This window comes from Calidris pugnax, unplaced genomic scaffold (assembly GCF_001431845.1).
Source record: "Calidris pugnax isolate Ruff unplaced genomic scaffold, ASM143184v1 scaffold347, whole genome shotgun sequence".
Lineage (NCBI taxonomy): Eukaryota > Metazoa > Chordata > Aves > Charadriiformes > Scolopacidae > Calidris > Calidris pugnax.
This window is the reverse complement of record NW_015091298.1, coordinates 582,981-601,086: the sequence shown is the minus strand read 5'-3', so window position 1 is coordinate 601,086 and position 18,106 is coordinate 582,981. Positions and strand designations below refer to the sequence as shown.

General features: G+C 55.1%; 1 protein-coding gene across 1 annotated transcript in view; it reads left to right on the top strand.

Annotated features, from left to right (window-relative positions):
* The window catches only part of HYDIN (HYDIN, axonemal central pair apparatus protein), a 176,929-nt gene extending 159,093 nt beyond the window's left edge, over positions 1 to 17,836 (top strand). Inside the window, exons 67-85 of the mRNA XM_014960757.1 lie at positions 321 to 433; positions 2,890 to 3,136; positions 4,338 to 4,550; positions 5,203 to 5,341; positions 5,701 to 5,866; positions 6,260 to 6,407; positions 7,756 to 7,963; positions 8,694 to 8,915; positions 9,454 to 9,623; positions 9,810 to 10,008; positions 10,182 to 10,340; positions 10,832 to 11,112; positions 12,161 to 12,380; positions 13,708 to 13,920; positions 14,784 to 14,947; positions 15,243 to 15,393; positions 15,724 to 15,954; positions 16,593 to 16,817; positions 17,303 to 17,836. Coding sequence (XP_014816243.1) covers positions 321 to 433; positions 2,890 to 3,136; positions 4,338 to 4,550; positions 5,203 to 5,341; positions 5,701 to 5,866; positions 6,260 to 6,407; positions 7,756 to 7,963; positions 8,694 to 8,915; positions 9,454 to 9,623; positions 9,810 to 10,008; positions 10,182 to 10,340; positions 10,832 to 11,112; positions 12,161 to 12,380; positions 13,708 to 13,920; positions 14,784 to 14,947; positions 15,243 to 15,393; positions 15,724 to 15,954; positions 16,593 to 16,817; positions 17,303 to 17,779 — 3,946 coding nt within the window. The 3' untranslated portion in view covers positions 17,780 to 17,836. The remainder of the gene's footprint in view (positions 1 to 320; positions 434 to 2,889; positions 3,137 to 4,337; positions 4,551 to 5,202; positions 5,342 to 5,700; positions 5,867 to 6,259; positions 6,408 to 7,755; positions 7,964 to 8,693; positions 8,916 to 9,453; positions 9,624 to 9,809; positions 10,009 to 10,181; positions 10,341 to 10,831; positions 11,113 to 12,160; positions 12,381 to 13,707; positions 13,921 to 14,783; positions 14,948 to 15,242; positions 15,394 to 15,723; positions 15,955 to 16,592; positions 16,818 to 17,302) is intronic.
* The last annotated feature ends 270 nt before the right edge of the window (positions 17,837 to 18,106 follow it).

The following is an 18,106-nucleotide window of genomic DNA, read 5'->3' as shown; positions in this document are numbered from 1 at the left end:
CCAAGTCCCTCAGCCTCTCCTCAGAAGGGAGATGCTTCAGGCCCCTCATCATCTCTGTAGCCTCTGCTGTCCCCTCTCCAGCAGTTCCCTGTCCTTCTGGAACTGGGGAGCCCAGAACTGGACAACTGGACTTTAATTTCAAAACTTTGAAATACTTTGTCTTGGGGCAGCCCAGGGCAGTGATTCAGCCACGGCAGCGTTGTCTGAGGAAGATGCTACTCAGGATAAAGAAAGGGCTGCCAGGAGCCCACCATTCAAGTGTTGCTTCTCTACTTGCTTTGTATTTATTGGGCTTTTTATTCCTCCTTCTTGCTTTTCAGTTTCCTGCTGTCCAATACAGGGAACGTGGCCCTGGAATACACCTGGATGGTGGCTGTGGAGGAGGAAAGGGCAGTGAGCCACACTGGGGAGCTGCTCCCACCCAGCTTGGATGGTAAGGAACTAGCTCTGTGGCAGCTGGGGGTGCCCAGGGTGTTTCAGCTGGTAGCTGAGGGCTTGGGGAGAAGACCACGCGATTTCACCCCAAAACATGAATTGCTTTTTCATCCAGTCATACGCTTTCATCAACATCTTCCCAGCTGCAGCTGAGACTTTCTCCTTGCCCCCTCTCTGCCTTCCAGACCCTCCTGCGCTCGCTCTGATGCTCGTGCTCTGCAGGGGAGCTGGGGCTGGGGAGAGCCATGTGCTGGGTCAGGACTAGGCAGGAGGACATCAGGGCACCTCTTTGGGAAGTCTCTGAGTCTTGATGGTGTAAGGATGTGCGCTGGAGCCCAGAAACCCCCCCCACCCTGGGCTGCATCCCCAGCCCCGTGGCCAGCAGGGAGAGGGATGGATGGGGGGGATTCTGCCCCTCTGCTCTGCTCTGGGGAGACCCCCCCAGTGCTGCCTCCAGCTCTGGGGCCACCAACAGCAGAAGGACATGGAGCTGTTGGAGCGGGGCCAGAGGAGGCCCCGGAGATGCTGGGAGGGCTGGAGCCCCTCTGCTGGGAGGGGGGGCTGAGAGAGTTGGGGGGGTTCAGCCTGGAGAAGTGAAGTCTCCAAGGAGAACTTGGAGCCCCTTCCAGTCCCTCAGGGGGCTCCAGGAAAGCTGGGGAGGGACTCTGGATCAGGGAGGGGAGCCCTAGGAGGAGGGGGAAGGGTTTGACCCTGAAAGAGGGGAGATGGAGCTGAGATGTGGGGCAGAACTTGTTTGGTGTGAGGGTGGTGAGAGCCTGGCCCAGGTTGGCCAGAGAAGCTGTGGCTGCCCCATCCCTGGAGGGGTTCAAGGGCAGGTTGGCGGGGGCTTGGAGCAACCTGGTCGTGTGGGAGGTGTCTCCCTGCCCAGGGTGTGGCACTGGATGGGCTTTGAGGTTCCTTCCAACCCAAACCATTTTATGAGTTAGCAGACACACCTGTCTGCAATTCTTTGGTCCACAGCAAATGCAAAGTCACTGTCTAACATTAATTTGGGCACCAAGTGGTGATTCCAACCCAGTCCTTGACATCCTGGATGGGGTTATCTCCTTCACCTGTTGGTCCTGGTGTTCATTTTTCCCCAGCACAAGGGGACACTCATGCTGAAGCCAGTCTGCTGGGCTGTCCGGTCGTTACGAAAGCCTGACAAAGAGGAAGGAAGGGAAAGGTGTGAGGGACACAGCAGTGCTGCTCCCCAAAGCCTTCTTTCCACCACACACAACCAGCAAAATTCATTGCTGTGGGACACAGGGGAGCAGGACTTCGCGCTGCCCTTGATGCCAAGCGCCGAGGCTTGCTGTGTTGGGGTGTGAAACAGCGCCCAGAAGACTTCCCAGATGCTGTAACAGTCATCTCTGCTCTTAGTTCCTGGACTAACAGGGAATGAACACTGCCCAGAAACCCTTCTGCTGGAGAAGTTTGTATCTGGCTCCCCAGTTGTGGAGATGGAAAGAGCTTAACATCATGGAGTGAAGCGTCTGCCTTCAGTCCCGGGCCCATTTAATGTTCTAACATGTAGCCTTCCTGTCATCCGAGCATCTTCAGCAGATGTTCAGTGGCTTGTTCTGATTTGGGCAGTTCTCTGGGTCTCCGCTGGGCCTTTTCGCTTTGTTTTCTGTCCCCCACCCTGTTCCTCCCTCCTGTCTGCCCCTGTACTCGGCACTGGTGAGGCCTCACCTTGAGTACTGTGTCCAGTTTTGGGCCCCCTACCATAAAAAAGACATTGAGGTGCTGGAGTGGGTCCAGAGAAGGGCAACAAAGATGGTGAGGGGTCTGGAGAATAAGTCTTATGAGGAGAGGCTGAGGGAACTGGGGGTATTCAGCCTGGAGAAGAGGAGGCTGAGGGGAGACCTTATTGCTCTCTCCAACTCCCTGAAAGGAGGGGGTAGAGAGGTGGGGGTCAGTCTCTTTTCTCAAGTCACAGGCGACAGGACCAGAGGAAATGGCCTCAAGTTGCACCAGGGGAGGTTCAGGCTGGATATTAGGAAAAATTTTTTCACTGAAAGGGTTCTCAGGCATTGGAATGGGCTGCCCAGGGAGGCGGTTGAGGCCCCATCCCTGGAGGTATTCAAAAGACGGGTTGATGTAGTGCTGGGAGGTATGGTTTGGTGATGATGCTCCTTGTTTGTTGGGTGGGTGTCTATTTTTGTCAGTTAGGGTGACGGTTGGACAAGATGATCTTTAAGGTCCCGTCCAACCTAGAAGATTCTGTGATTCTGTGATTTTCACACCCATCCCCGTGACTTTCTGGGGTTAGGACTTAGCAAGAGATAACAGAGCACCAAAGGCAAACTGCCTGCTCCCCCTGTTCTTCACCAGGAGTCCTCCTGCTCTCAGCATCCCAGCTCCCTTCTGTCCTCCTTCAGCAGGAGGCAGAGCTGCTGGGAATGTTCTCCTTGAAAGGCGTCCTCCTCTAACCTCTTCCTCACCCCGCAGGGTATTTCCCCTCCTTGGCTTCTGGTGCCTCTGCGAACCTCCGGTCCAGCTGTTGTTCGAGCCAGCCCAGCCATGCTCCGGAGCAGGTCTCCTCCTCCCCAAGCTCATCTCTGAAGACTGTCAGTGCCACCTCGATGTTCTCTGTAGAGCCCTCCAGCGGTACCATCCCCGCCCGCCAGGAGCAGGTCTTCCAGATGAAGTTCTCTCCAGTCTACGTGGGCAATTTTGAAAGCCGTATGCTCTGCAGGTAGGGAACGTTCAGGCACTTTTCAAGTTGTGTAACCCATGGAGAGTCATGGTATGGCCTCTGATTGGGGTGAGTGGGGACCTGGGAACAGCCAGCCCCAGAGAGGCAGCAGAAACAACCAACATACAAGGGCAAAGAAAGATGGTCATCTGGCCTTGGTAGAAGCAGGTATGGAGACACTGGGAAAAACCGTTGTATGAAATATTTAGCTCCTAGAGGGTTGCAAAATCTGGAAAGAGAGATCTAGAAAGGCTGTCAAAGGGCTACTCAGTGCTTCCTTATCAGATCACCAGGACCTGGGAGTCCTGGTGGACAATAGGATGACCATGAGCCAGCAATGGGCCCTTGTGGCCAAGAAGGCCAATGGCATCCTGGGGGGCATCAGGAAGAGTGTGAGCAGCAGGTGGAGGGAGGTCATCCTGCCCCTCTGCTCTGCCCTGGGGAGGCCCCAGCTGGAGCAATGGCACCAGTTCTGGGCTCCCCAGTTCCAGAAGGACAGGGAACTGCTGGAGAGGGGACAGCAGAGGCTACAGAGATGGTGAGGGGCCTGGAGCATCTCCCTTCTGAGGAGAGGCTGAGGGACTTGGGTCTTTTTAGTCTGGAGAAGAGAAGGCTGAGGGGGGAATCTGATCAATGCTTATAAATACTTCAAGGGAGGGTGTCAGGAGGATGGGGCCGGTCTTTTTTTCAGTGGTGCCCAGGGACAGGACTCCAAGAAATGCACCCAAACTTGAATGTAAGAAGTTCCACCTAAACATGAGGAGGAAGTTCTTTCCTGTGAGGGTGGCAGAGCCCTGGCAGAGGCTGCCCAGGGAGGGGGTGGAGTCTCCTTCTCTGGAGACATTCCAAACCCACCTGGACACATTCCTGTGGGACCTGCTCTGGGTGGACCTGCTTTGGGAGGGGTTTGGACTAGATGATCGCCAGAGCTCCCTTCCAACCCCATGGGATTCTGTGATTCTATAAGCATGGCCTGTGTGCTGTGGTTGGCCTCTAGACATGTAACTGTTCGTGGTTTTGCCGTTTCATCTCTGCTGCCTCCATGGCAGGGAATGCAGTTCTGTTGGATTTGCTCCTCATTTTGATTTGCTGCTCGATGCCTGCACAGGGAGAAGACGCAACACTGGAGATAAACGAGCAGTTGGCTGGCTCGAAATGTTAGTCTGGCTAATACCAGTCTCTTTTTTTTTTTTTCCCCTAGTATTCCTAACCTGAAGCCAAGTCAGAAGGGCCCAGAGGTGGTGGTGAAGGGGAGCAGCTTGATGCCAGACTGCCACTTCGAACTGGAAGACTCTGACTACATCACCGCAAAAAGGCGCAACCCAGACTTGCAGGGACCAAAGGGGACAACGTTTGATCTCGACACAAGAGTGATTGAGTTTGCGGCAGTGGGAGTGTGCAGCAGGAACAGCAGGTAGGTGTGGGCATGGCTTCTCCTGATGATGGTCTCCTGGTCGCTCTCCTTAACCAGACACCTCTCCAGCTACTCTTCCAAGCTCCACGGCACATCTGTGCTTTGTCTGCGAGCTGCTGACGCTTGGCCACCAGTTTGTTTTGGGGCTGGAACAAGGTGGGCACTGAAAACCAACTGTTCTCTTCACCCCTTTCTTCAATAAGTTATGGGTCAGTCTGGGAGGACCCTATATCCCAAAGACCATTACAACTTTTGTCCCTTTGAAGAGCATCCTTGGGACATTCTCACTCCTTTGAGATACCAGTCAGATATGGTCAGTGAAGGCTGCAACAACAGAGACCACCATCTTCCAAAGGAATCTTACTGAGCTTGATTTTACCACTTTCACTTGATCTTCCCATCCTAACCTGCAAGAGTTTGGCTAATTTCTTTGCTAATTTCTTTGTTGATAGCCGTTAATTCTTAGCCAGCTGGGAGATAAACAAGGCCCCTAGAAAGCAGGTGAATTGTTTGTGCTCCCAGCATTGTTCCTTCATACCCAAGAACTCCTTCCAGGTGGTGGCCAGGACTGGCAGTGCCTGACGTCTGCTGCAGGACAGTCATTAAACATCCCAACACCACCTCAGTAGCCCTTTTTGCTTTGTGTCACCAGGACCTTCATGGTTATGAACCCAACCAGTTCCGCGTATTCCTTCCAGTGGACTTGCCAAGACACTGAAGCCCCACCAGAAGAGGTGGCTTTCTTCTGCCTCACAGAGAGAGGACAGATCCAGCCAGAGAAGAAAGCAGAGGTGGGTGCAGAAAATTAAGATGGTAGAACCAGTATACACACGTATGGGAGTGTAACACCAGCTGTGTCTGCTTTTACTGGGCGTCCCGTCTCACTGTGAGCTTGCCAAGACCATGAGGGACAATTCTGATTCTATGAAACCTTCAACTGCAGTGCAAATGAACTGGCAGGTGACCCCATTCTCCCCTACCCCACATCTGCCATGCTTTGGGGCTCTAAGGGGCACAGCAGCCTATCTCTGAGCCCACAGCCACGTAAGGTGGAGGTTCCTGGGGTTTCTTGGTGGTATAGAGGGCACCACCCCTCCCCTTACCCTGCTGAGGGCAGCAGCTTTATTTCATTTGCCTCTTTCTCCCCCAGATGAAGTTTGAATTCATTCCCCGGCACCTGGACATCACAGAATCGTTCTGGGTCTTTACAGTCCCCGAGCAGAGCATTTCAGTCCCGTTCCTGCTGGTGGGCAACGCCACCGACCCACTAGTGACTCTGGACAGATCCTACTTGAACTTCCACTTGCTGTTAATTGGTGAGCACCGTGGTTATACCTTACAGGCTCCAAAGTCTACCTTTCCAGGGGCCCAGCAGGCTCCTGGGAGGAAGCTGGAAATGGAAGTGGGCTCTTGTGAGCTGAGCATCCAGCTCCTGCCACCCACGTGTACCAGGGAGAGGAAGGGGAAGGGAGGAGGACATGAGTCAGGGACATGGCATGTAGTTGGGGCTGTTTCCAAGGGGTAATTTGGGAGCCCAGGGGGTCAGAAGTACATTTCCATGTTGGCATCCTGAGCGTGCCGTGCCTGCAGGCAAAGCTCCTTGCTCCTCGCAGGCAAAGCTTCTCAGCAAGCAGGAAGGCAGTGAGTGGTGTAGGTCTGGTGGCCAGAAGAACAAAAGGTCTTCAGCGGCTGCTTTGTCCTCTCCCCAGGGTACGAGGTACACCAGACTATCCATATAATCAACAGCGAGAAGGAAGCCTTCAGCTTTGCTTTCAGAGAAAGCTCTCTCTTCTCGGAGGCATGCAACGCCTCCATGAAAGTAGAGCCCCTGGAAGGCTCCGTCGCTCCTCTTTCAAGGTAACAAGGTTCACAGGCCAGATTCTTCTCATGGCAGCCAAACATCGCACTGTCTTTTTGCCTTTGAGGCTTTCTATCCTCCACAGTCACCAGATGACTCTCAGCAATAACATACATCTGCCTTGTTTCGTTCCTTCCCAATGGGGACACCATGAAACTGCAGGTTTCTCTTTCAAGTGGCCGGGTCAGGGTCACCCTCGTCTTCTGGGTCCCCTTCCTGGAGAAATTCAGGCTTTGGATCTTCTCGTTTTGATGACAAAAGCATGTTTGGGGGTTTTAATCCTGGGATCCCCTGAGCCAGGAGCCTTAAGGAGGCAAGGTCTCCTCTCTTCCCTGTGCTCCTTTAGTGACAGAGCTCACCACGCATGGTCTGTGCAAAGCCACCAAAAGCAGCAAAGCCCACAAGAAGCATTTAAGCCCATCACAGGGGGACATCGACAGCCTTACACAACCAGCTGTGTTTTGGAGGATCTCCAGTCGGGAAATGGATGCTCTTTTCTTGTAAACTCCAGCCACGAGTTGCCACCAGACATGATCAGGAGTTCAAACAGTGTAAGAGGTCACTACCTCATCTGCTTATCCACCACGGGTGGCCCACCCGTAGCCTGCCTGGGTGTAAGGAGAACGGATTAGCTTTGTCGTGGCTTAAAAGACGCTGAATTTTGGCTTGTCACAGGGTGCAAGACAAGAGCATCCTGTATCAGTCACTGTGGCCCACCTGAGAAGTGACAATTCCTTAAATCGCTGTACAAATTACCCACAAAAATTAGGAAGAGGTGGTTTGGTGGCCCCCACGTTTTACTGCTGTCACGGGAGCTGGATGGTTCCTCTTTTCCAGGAGGAAAAGTTACCCCTGTTACCCCTGCCAGAGATCGAGATCCCCTAGGAGTGTCCTCCTCTGTGTTTGGGACACAAGTGATGTTTTACCGATGTCACGGGAGCTGGATGGTTCCTCTTTTCCAGGAGGAAAAGTTACCCCTGTTACCCCTGCCAGGTAGATCGGAGAGATCGAGATCCCCTAGGAGCGTCCTCTTCTGTGTTTGGGATACAAGTAGGGTCTCAACCCAACGCTGCCCTGTAGCCTACGGGCAGGGCGCTAAGGTCAGCGTTAGCTCAGGGTTTGCTGCTTCTTGTATTCTCTCTCATTTCATTCCATGGGGTCATCGTACCCTCAGCAGTGCTCACCAGGGCTTGCTCCATAGTGGAAGGCCCTGGAAAGGCAGAGTGGTCCTCCTGATTTATCCCAGGCCTGGGGTCTCACCACAGCTATTGCACAGTGGGGCGGGCAGCGTGGGGCCAAGAAAGCTAAGGGAGAGTGAACGGAGCAAAAAGGATCTTCTCTCCCAAGGTTTCCCGTTACCATCTCCCTCACACCAACACTAGAAGGAGAGGTGGTCTTCAACCTCAAGTGCGATGTCAAGAGGAAGAGCCAGCCCCTCTCCTTGAACATCAAGGCCACTGGCTACAGCATGAACGTGTCCGTCAGGTGCGAGGACGGCGATGGCTGCGTCACTGAGCTCAGTGCACAGGAGATCAACGTCATTGATTTCAAGGAGGTGAGCAGCACTGGTGACCTGAACCATCTGCCCCACGGAGTCCTGCGAGATTGGGCCTTAACTAGGAGCTTTGCAGAGACGTTTGAACAAGAGGGAATGTTTTTCTTCATTTGTGGGTCTCTAGTGGGAGGGAGATTGATCTTTCAGACAGGTCATTAGTGGACTAGCTTGGAGGACATAGACTTGCTGGAGTGAGTCCAGAGGAGGCCCCGGAGATGCTGGGAGGGCTGGAGCCCCTCTGCTGGGAGGGGGGGCTGAGAGAGTTGGGGGGGTTCAGCCTGGAGAAGAGAAGGCTCTGGGGAGACCTTGGAGCCTTCCAGTCCCTCAAGGGGCTCCAGGAAAGCTGGGGAGGGACTCTGGATCAGGGAGGGGAGCCACAGCAAAAGGGGGAAGGGTTTGACCCTGCAAGAGGGGAGATGGAGCTGAGCTGTGGGGAAGAACTTGTTTGGTGGGAGGGTGGTGAGAGCCTGGCCCAGGTTGGCCAGAGAAGCTGTGGCTGCCCCATCCCTGGAGGGGTTCAAGGGCAGGTTGGAGGGGGCTTGGAGCAACCTGGTGTGGTGGGAGGTGTCCCTGCCCAGGGCAGGGGGTGGCACTGGGGGGGCTTTAAGGTCCCTTCCAGCCCAAACCATTCTGTGATTCTATGAATACAAAAGAAGAAGGAGCACTTGCTGGGCTGGCCAGCACTTTGCATGGGCTTCAAGCCCTAGTCCTCACCACCTTCTCCCCGCAGGTACAGCTGAACGAGAACATCAAGCGCACCTTCAGCATCCACAACAACGGCAAGTTCAGCTTCACCTTCTCATGGCAACTGAGTGGCCCCACGGCCCGTAAGCAGCTCCTGACCATCACCCCTCAGACGGGGGCCGTGCAGGCGGAGAGGAAAGCTGAGACCCAGCTGGCTTTTCACCCACACAAGATGTGCTCTTTAAAGGATGTAGAGCTGACGCTGCAGGTGAGGCACCAGCCTTTAACACAGGACCTTCCCCTTCCCTACACAGCAGGAGCCCAGAGCTTAGGGTTGAGCTCCGTCCCTGAAGGACCTGACCAAAGCAAAGAGGCTCCTGTTTCCCAAATAAATCACAGAATCAGCCTAACAGTTTCTGAATTGAATGTTTTAATGAGTTTGAGAAGTGCTTTTGTGGCAGGACGTATCCTCCAGGCACTCTCTGCCCCCAATCCTGGGGAGGCAGATTTAAACGTGCATGGCGGTGGAGCTGTTTCTCCTTGCCAGACCTGTGCTGGGTCGGGTCCCACAGAAAGGTCCTGCCAGCACATGATCGCACAAAGCAGGGCCATGACTCTCCAAAAACCTCTTCTCCCTCAGCCCAAGCCTTCCACCTTCTGTTTCTACTCCGGGGTTCTTCAGCAGCTGATTTTCCTTATTGTCACTGCAGCCAGCTGTTCTCCATCCTCTTCCTCAGCCACCTCTGCTGTTGGCAGTTGTAGTTCCCACCTCTTCAGCTGGCTCATGCAGTCTTTCTCCTCACCAGATCAGCAAGGGTCCCACGTTTACCTGCGTGTTCCTGGCCACCGTGGTCATGCCCAGTCTCCACTTCTCATCCACCACACTCAACTTTGGAGCCTGCTTCATCTACCACGCTGGGATGCAACCTGCCTGTCAGATCCTCACCATCACAAACACGGCAGAGAAGGATGTGAGGTGGGTTTTCTTCACACACTTCTATGGCCCTTGCTTAGAACGAGCCTGTTCCATATCCTCGTGACCCCTGTGGGTTGAAATATTGAGGATGAAGGGAGAGAGGAGGACCCTAAGTAGCCCTGATGTTGTCATCTGAGCATGCACGTCTTTGTGACACCTCTGCTCCTCTTTGCTGTGCTTTCACAGTTTGAACTGCTTGTTTGCTGGCACCATGCACCTGGAGGTGGACTTCCGAGGGTACGTCCTGCGCCCAGGAGAGACGGTGGAGGTGCCCGTCACTTTCTATCCCAGAGAGGTTGCGTCTTATCGTGAGGTCATCCCTTTTGAAATCAATGGTCTCTGCCAGCAGACTGTCGAGGTCCGAGGAAGGGGCATGGAAATGAAGGTGAGATGGAATCCAAATCCTAAAACTCCAGGTGGCACACAGCCCGGCATGGCTTTCTCTCTCTTTTTCCTCATCTCTCTTCCCCAGACTTCTGTGTTTTGGCTTTCTGCTACAAGGGTGGCAGAAAATTCTCCTCCTTTCCTTTTGCTTTATATTAATCCCTCCTGCCTCAGGTTGATGTTGTGGAACCACAAGGGAAGGTGGTGAAGCTGGGAGCCCTCTCCGTCGGACAGACAGTGAAGAAGATTGTCACCATAGCAAACAACAGTGCTGCCCCTCTCACTTTTAAGCTCTGTCTCACATCCACCACGCCAGAGCTGCAGGAAGCTGGGGTAAGGCCCCTTCCTTCACTGGAGAGCTTTTTGGGATGCCTACAGGGACAGCTGCAGGGAGCTATGAGATGCTCTGGGTGGGAGCTAGTGGCTAATTACAATTGTCTGCTGTCCTGGCCTCCCTGTTGGGACTGCTCTACCAGCAGATACTTGTGAATGCCTCATCAGAGCCAGGTCAGGACTCCCCTAATAGCCAGAGATGAAAAGAAGGTACAGTTCCTCTCACCTGCTTTAGGTTAGGATGGGGCCACCTCTATTAGATATGGAAAGGTAATGTTTAAAGACCAAGGGTTACAGCTGTCTTGGAGCTCCCGTGAAATTATTTTGGAAGATGTAGTCCAGCTCACCATGGACACATCACCCTTTGGTACCTAGGGATGCGTGGGATTGGGGCAATGTTGATGGGCACAGACCAGGAATTGGAAGGCTCTGCAGAAGGATCTACAGCTCGGTTCCCAGACGAAATATTCTCCACTTATTTCTTTGGGCAGGTTCTCTGCTTGAACCCCCTCAGCGAACTAAGTCTGAAGCCCAAAGGAGACACCTGCAGAGTGGAGGTGAACTTCTCCCCAAAGTGCCGCATCCAGCCCTTCACCGAAGAAGTGATGATGGAGTGCAACGGCCTGGTGCGCTCCCTCTTCGTGGTGCGGGGCTCCTGCCAGGGCATCCAAGTGAGCTTGGACCGGGATCACCTCAGCTTTGGAGCGGTGGTGCAGCACGGCTACACGTCCCGCAACATCGTCATGCAGAACACGGGCGACGTGGGAGTCAAGTAATGCAAAACTCTGAGGGGCTTGGGTGAGGGTTGGATGGAGTTGTAGCTTGCCCAGATAGTTCTTCACTGAATTTCACTGAATTTTTTAGAGTTGGAAGGGACCATAGAGATCATCTAGTCCAACTCCCCTGCTGAAGCAGGATTGCCCAGAGCTTGTCAGAGCATGTTACTCAGGAGCATCCAGGCGGGTCTTGAAAATCTCCAGAGAAGGGGACTCCACACCCTCCCTGGGCAGCCTCTTCCAGGGCTCTGCCACCCTCACTGTGAAGAAGTTTTGGAGCCCAGAACTGGACGCAGTACTCTAGTTGTGGCCTCACCAGTGCAGAGTAGAGGGGGAGAATGACTTCCCTTGACCTGCTGGCTACACTCTTCCCTATACAACCCAAGATACCATTGGCCTTCCTGGCCGCAAGAGCACACTGTTTACTCATTGTCATTTTACTGTCCACCAGGACCCCTAGATCTTTCTCTTCAGTAGTTGCCTCTAGCAGGTCCACCCCTAACCTGTACTGGTACCTGACATTTTTCTTCCCCAGGTGCAGGACCCTACACTTTTCCCTGTTGAACCTCATGAGGTTCTTCCTTGCCCAGCCCTCCAGCCTGTCCAAGTCTCGCTGGATGGCAGCACAGCCCTCCGGGGTGTCAGCCACCCCTCCCAGTTTGGTATCATCAGCAAACTTGCTGAGGATACACTCTGTCCCCTCGTCCAGGTCACTGATGAATATATTAAACAGCACGGGTCCAAGTATTGACCCCTGGGGGACTCCACTGGTTACAGGCTTCCAACTTCTTTGCTTTTCCATCCTGTTGGAGAGTGGGCTGTGCAGGCCAGGCCCTGGAAGTTAGCAATGGATAACAACCAAAGGCTTGTTTAGAGATGGATGCAGCTGAGTCCTGTCCAACCTGAAGCCTTGTTGCCAGGTGGCTCAGCATCATGCCTGAGATCTGGTGGAAAAGCCCACGAGAGGCTTAGAAACAGCAAATTGGGTTCACAGCCTCCCACTTGCTAACACTTCCTTCCTGTGCTTGTGCTTTCCTTGGCAAGGTTTGAATGGGACATCAAGAGCTTCAAGCCAGATTTCTCCATCAGCCCCGCAAAGGGTTACATCTCCCCAGGAATGGACGTCCCCTTCGTTGTCACCTTCCGTCCCTCTAAGCTGAGCCATTCCATCCAGTACAAGGGCCTGCAGTGCTTCATCCAGGGTGTCGAGCCGCTGCGGCTGACGCTGGCAGGGTGCTGCATGGAGACCCCTGCGAGCAAAGAGGTAACTGGAGCCCAGACAGGATGGGTCCCTCCCCATTATCCCACCATTTCACAGAACCACAGAATCACATGGGGTTGGAAGGGACCTCTGGAGATCATCCAGTCCAACCCCCTGCCAAAGCAGGGCCACCCAGAGCAGGTCCCACAGGAACGTGTCCAGGTGGGGTTTGAATGTCTCCAGAGAAGGAGACTCCACCACCTCCCTGGGCAGCCTCTGCCAGGGCTCTGCCACCCTCACAGCAAAGAAGTTCCTCCTCATGTTGAGGTGGAACTTGTTATATTCAAGTTTGGGCCCATTTCCTCTTGTCCTGTCCCTGGGCACCACTGAAAAAAGACCGGCCCCATCCTCCTGACACCCTTCCTTTAAGTATTTATAAGCATTGATCAGATCCCCCCTCAGCCTTCTTTTCTCCAGACTCAAAAGACCTAAATCCCTCTGCCTCTCCTCGGAAGGGAGATGCTCCAGGCCCCTCATCATCTCTGTAGCCTCTGCTGTCCCCTCTCCAGCAGTTCCCTGTCCTTCTGGAACTGGGGAGCCCAGAACTGGTCCCAGTGCTCCAGATGGGACCTCCCCAGGGCAATTTGCACCATTTGCAGCACTTCTCTGCCAGGGCAGGGACTGGAGGTCTCTTGCATGCAGGATTCCCAAAATATCTAAGCCCTGGTTTTGTCTTCCTCCCCTATTAAAGGTGCTGCTCCTCCAGCGAGCACGTTGGCAGTCCTGGCTCCTCGCTGCAGAGCTGTGGCCTTGGGGAGACCCCGCAGGGCTCTTGTGAGACCCTCCCCACAGATTGTCACCCAGCTGGACCCACAGTATAGCACCCACAGCCACACTCTTCCTCCCTGTTGGGATAGGGGAGGGCTCTCAGCACTAGGAGTGGGGCAAGGCATCTGCATCCAGCTCCTGGGACACGGGGATGCTGCGCGGAGGACTCCTGGCCCTCACGAGCGTTCCAGGAGGGTGCAACTGGGAGGTGTTGGCTCTGGCTCCCAAAAGAGAGCCCAGAGATGCTCTTCAGCCTGCCCATGAAGGGGCTGTGTGGCTGCAGGTCTTGTCCTTACACAGGAGAGAGATCCTTCTAGGACACCCCATTTTCTTTCTCCCCTCCTTGGGAGAACCAGCCTGAAAAACACTCATTCCTCTCCCTTCTTGAAGAACCAAGAACTTGATTTACACCAAAAGGTGTGGTTCCAATGGAAATTTTGCGTGTGTCAGGGAAAAGCTGCCCCCTGTGCCCCAGAGCCTGGTGTAGAGCTAGTCGGGGTCTCTGAGAGTGGAAAGGGTTCCTCAGTATGACCAAAGCAACCTCTGTGTTCCTCTGTTGCAGACAGTGACTTTCTCCTGCAACGTGCGCGAGAAGCACAGCCAGACCATCCTCCTGTCCAACCCGACCAACGAGGCCTGGACCCTGCAGCCTGTCATTGAGGGGACACACTGGAAGGGGCCTGAATTTTTCCATCTAGAGGCCAATCAACAAAACAAGCCCTACAAGATCACTTACAAACCCCAAACCATGACCTCGGAGAACAACAAGCACCAGGTGCGCGAGCTGTGCCAGCACGCTGACCCTCACAGTGGGACCCTCATAACTCACCCTGCTTTGGGCAGAATGTTGGATGAGATGACCTTCAGAGGCCCCCTCCAAGCTGAAATTGTCCTGTGAATCCTGTGTTGGAAGCTGGGTTTTTTGGTGGCTAGAGGCCAGGTGTAAGGAAAGTTCAGGTGGGAATTCTTGGACTGGCTACTAAATGTATTTTAGCAGCTAACCCAAAAAGCCAGCTTGTCTGAAGGTCCAGGAAATGAAATTTGTTCTGTTCTGCACGGGCTCCCCAAGCCCTGGGCACATCCACTTCTGGCAGCGTGGCCCTGCTGGGGTCCTTTGGCAAGTGTGCAGGGAAGAAGAGGAGCTGAAGCTGCCCTACCATTTCTCAGTGCACCCCTCACCATGACCAGTCTGGTGGGAAATGACCCAGAAGTCTCACCTTTGGCATTGCAGGAGCTTTGGAAAGAGCCCGTCCCACAGGTCTCAGGCTGGGAGGGTGGGGGTGACTGTCCCCTCTGTTTCCATGGGGCAGTATTTTCTGAGACACACCAGGGACAAGCTCTTAAATCAAGGCGGGTGGGGAAGTGTGAGTTCAGAAGGGCTCTGGGGTGCTGGAGTCCTTCTCCTGCTCCAGCTCATCTCACCCCACGCCAGAATTGAGTCCAGAAGGGGGACAGGGCTCAGTCTCCAGGATGCTCAGCAGATCTGTGCCCTGTAGGGTTGCATATGGTCAGCATCTCTTTAACGTACAGCCCAGCATGAAGAGTCCTGCAGTCTAAAGACATGGGACTGCCTGGGTGTGTCCGAAAGCCAGTAACCGGTCTGATGGAGAGCTCATTTACCCTATTTCTCATCTCTAGGGCTCCATCTTCTTCCCACTGCCAGATGGGACGGGCTTGTGCTACCTCCTGCAAGGGACTGCTGAGGCCCCAAAGTGTTCAGGGACCATTTTCCGGGAGGTGCCGTGTAGGACTTCCTACACCGAGATCATCCCCGTCTCCAACTGGCTGAACAGACCACAGAGGTGAGTCCAGCCCAGGAAGTCTTATCCCACCAGCAATCCCTGCAGACATCCCATTGCCTGGAAACTCCTTCCTGCAAGCTTTTCACTCTCCTTGGCCATTTCTGGCCGTAGGCGTCTGGGATCGCACTGCCCACGTTCTGCCTATGCAAACCCATCCTTGGAGGGCTTTCCTCCAAGGTAGATGAGTGCCTACCTCTGCCTGAGGCACCGAGAGGGGCTGTGTTGTACCCCCACATGATGGGTACCCTATGGAAGCCCTTCCTGTTGACCTTCACCGCATCCTTCTCGCCCACAGGTTCCTCGTGGTGGTGGACATACTTAAACCAGAAAACCTGGAAAGCAGCTCTGTGCTGCGGGGGCTGGATTACATCGACGTCCCAAGCTCTGCCACCAAGGACTACAAACTCACCTTCTTCTCCTACAAGGAAGGAGTCTTCAACACAATGGTAAGTGAGGACACCGTGCTGTGGGTGTCCTCTTCAAGGAGCTGTTGGCTCACTTGAGAAGCTCCACACCTGCTTCCATACCTTCACACTGGTGGTGTTGGACATGTCATAGGTGGGCACTGAACAGCAGGCACTTCTTCAGTGTCTTCAAGACATTGGGGAGGGTATCAAGTAGAAATACCAAGCATGCTTTCCCTGGTCTTGCACTCTTCCTTGGTGGCTGCTCACGGCCATTCTTGGAGATAGAGCGCTGAGCTTTGGGTGGGCTTAGCACAGCTGGTATGGCTTTATGTGCAGAAGGACCAGCGTTTCCCTTTTTCTCTGATTCAGGTGACTTTCCTCAACGAGGTGACCCAGGAGTACTTGTTCTACATGGTGACTTTCAAGGCCACCGCTTCAGGGCCCATCAGCACCATTGAAATGAGTGCTGCTGTTCGGCAGAGAGTGTCTTCCACCATCAAGGTGGACAACCCTCTGCCTGTCCCCGTGACGTTTGCCACAGACTGCAAAGTGCCTGACGTCAGCGTCCCCCCCTATTTCACTGTTCCTGCCCAGTCAGAGGTAGGTGCAAAGCTCATCCAGTATGTTCTCCTCTCCCTGCAGTCTTTCTGGGAGTGGGTACTCTTGACCTTTCAAGAGCATGATGCCCTACATGAACAATCTGAGGCTTCTTTCCAAGGGGTGACAGCTCTGGAGGGGAAAGCAGCGTGTGAGAATAACCCTACTGGGAATCACCCTGCGCTGCTGCTGGAGTCTGCCATGCCACCCTTTGTGGTATGACCCCACCAGGCCACACATAGCAGGTCTTTGTGCCACGTGCTCCTTATCTAGTGGGGGTATTTTCGGTTTAGAGTGGCCGCAGGGCACGCCAAACCCTGTTTGTGCAAACCCCCAGGGTGTTTGCAGCCTGGATTGATAGGAGCTGTTGTGAGCCCTGTGGGAGGACAGGGGGGCATTTTAGGGTGGGAAGCTCCTGGGATAGCTCTGGAGGACTCTCATGTGCTGGGGACAGTCTCCCTAGCGAACTGTCCCCCAGATGGAATGAGGCTCAGCCCCAGAGAGAGGGAGTTAGAGCGAGGGAGGGTGCTGAGTTGCCTTCCAGCAACGTATGAGCACACCAGGGACCAATTTCCCCCATCCCAGACCCTGCCTTCCCCATCTCTGCCTGACCCAGTGGCTTTTCCCTTCGTTCCTCCCAGGCTGACCTTGTCTTTGAGTACCAGCCCATGAAAATGGGTGAGAGCATCGGGCGCCTGATGCTCCAGAGCAGCGACTTGGGCTCTTTGTACTACAACCTGCACCTCAAAGCCACCACGAACAGGCCAGAGAAGCCCCTCCACTTCTGCACCACGCTGGGCTCCAGTCAAACCATCACCACCAAAATCATGAATTATGCCCGACAGAAGACAGACTACCTCCTCCAGGTGAGCCCAGTGTGCCCCAGGCTCTTGCTGGGAGGCAACTCATCTGGCCAGCATCAGCCCTCTCCGTTGAGGGATCCTGTCCCTCTAGCTTGGCTGGCATCAACAGGATGGCCATGTGAGCCCAGAGGTCTTCCCACCAACGCCGGGCTTGTCCCCAGCTGGACTGTCCTTGTTTGCAGACCCTTCTCTGCTGCCCTCCTTGGAGCTGCTTTTGCAGGTTCCATGGTGCCTGGGCTTCCACCTCAACCCCCAGCTCTGGGCGGGGGGGTCTCTTGGGGTTTGGGTGCAGGGTTGTCCCCAGCAGGCAGCCCTTATGGCCATCCATCATGGGCACCCACCCGGGGTATGGTGTGTGTGGGGGGAAAAGTGCAGTGACAGGCAAGGGACAGGGACCATGGCCAACGTGATGGTGTGGAGGGGACCTTTGGTGCTGGCTCTGCTTTTGTGACTTGCCCCCTCCATGGTCTCTTTTGTCCCTTGTGCAGACCAACTGCGCCGACTTCCAGACGGAGAAGACCATCAGCGTGGCTCCCGCCAGCCCGGGGGGCTCGGAGGTGAGCGTGGAGGTGACCTACGAGCCCTGCCAGCTGGGGGAAGCCAAGGCCACGCTGCAGCTCTCCTCCCCGCTCGGGGGGGAGTACAGCATCCCCCTCTTCGGCCTGGCCCTGCCCCCCAAGCCCCAGGGCCCCTTCGTCATCAAGGCCGGCAGCACCACCACCATCCCCTTCAAGAACGTCTTCCTCCAGCCCATGGCCTTCAGTTACACGGTGGAACACCCAGCCTTTGCCATCAAGGCCCCCGAGAGCCTGCGCCCCAAGAAGACCACCTCCATCACCGTCTCCTTCGAGGGCGGCCCCGTCCCCGTCACCACCAAGATGATGGTGTCCTGCCCCGGGGCGGGAGGCAGGGGTGGCGGCGTCTCCTGGGTCTATTACCTCCGGGGCCTCCCCCCTCAGAAGTGACGCGGGGCCTCCCCCTGTTAATTAACCGAGAGGCGGCGGGTTTAATTAACTCCGTAGGGATGCGTTTGGAATAAACCCAGAGGGTTTCCTACGGGGGGGTTGACGTGGCCTCCGCGCCGCCGGGGGGCGCTGCGCGGCCGGCGGTCACGTGGGCGGGGCCGCGGGGTGTGTGTGGGGGGGAAGTCACGTGAGAGGGGCCGGGAAGGTCACGTGGCCGCCGGTGGCGGCGGCGGGGCCGGGAAGGGACGGGGCCGGGCCGGCGGGGGCATGAACGCCGAGCGGGACCTGGCGCCGCTGGCGCCCAGCGTGGTGCGGGCGCTGAACGAC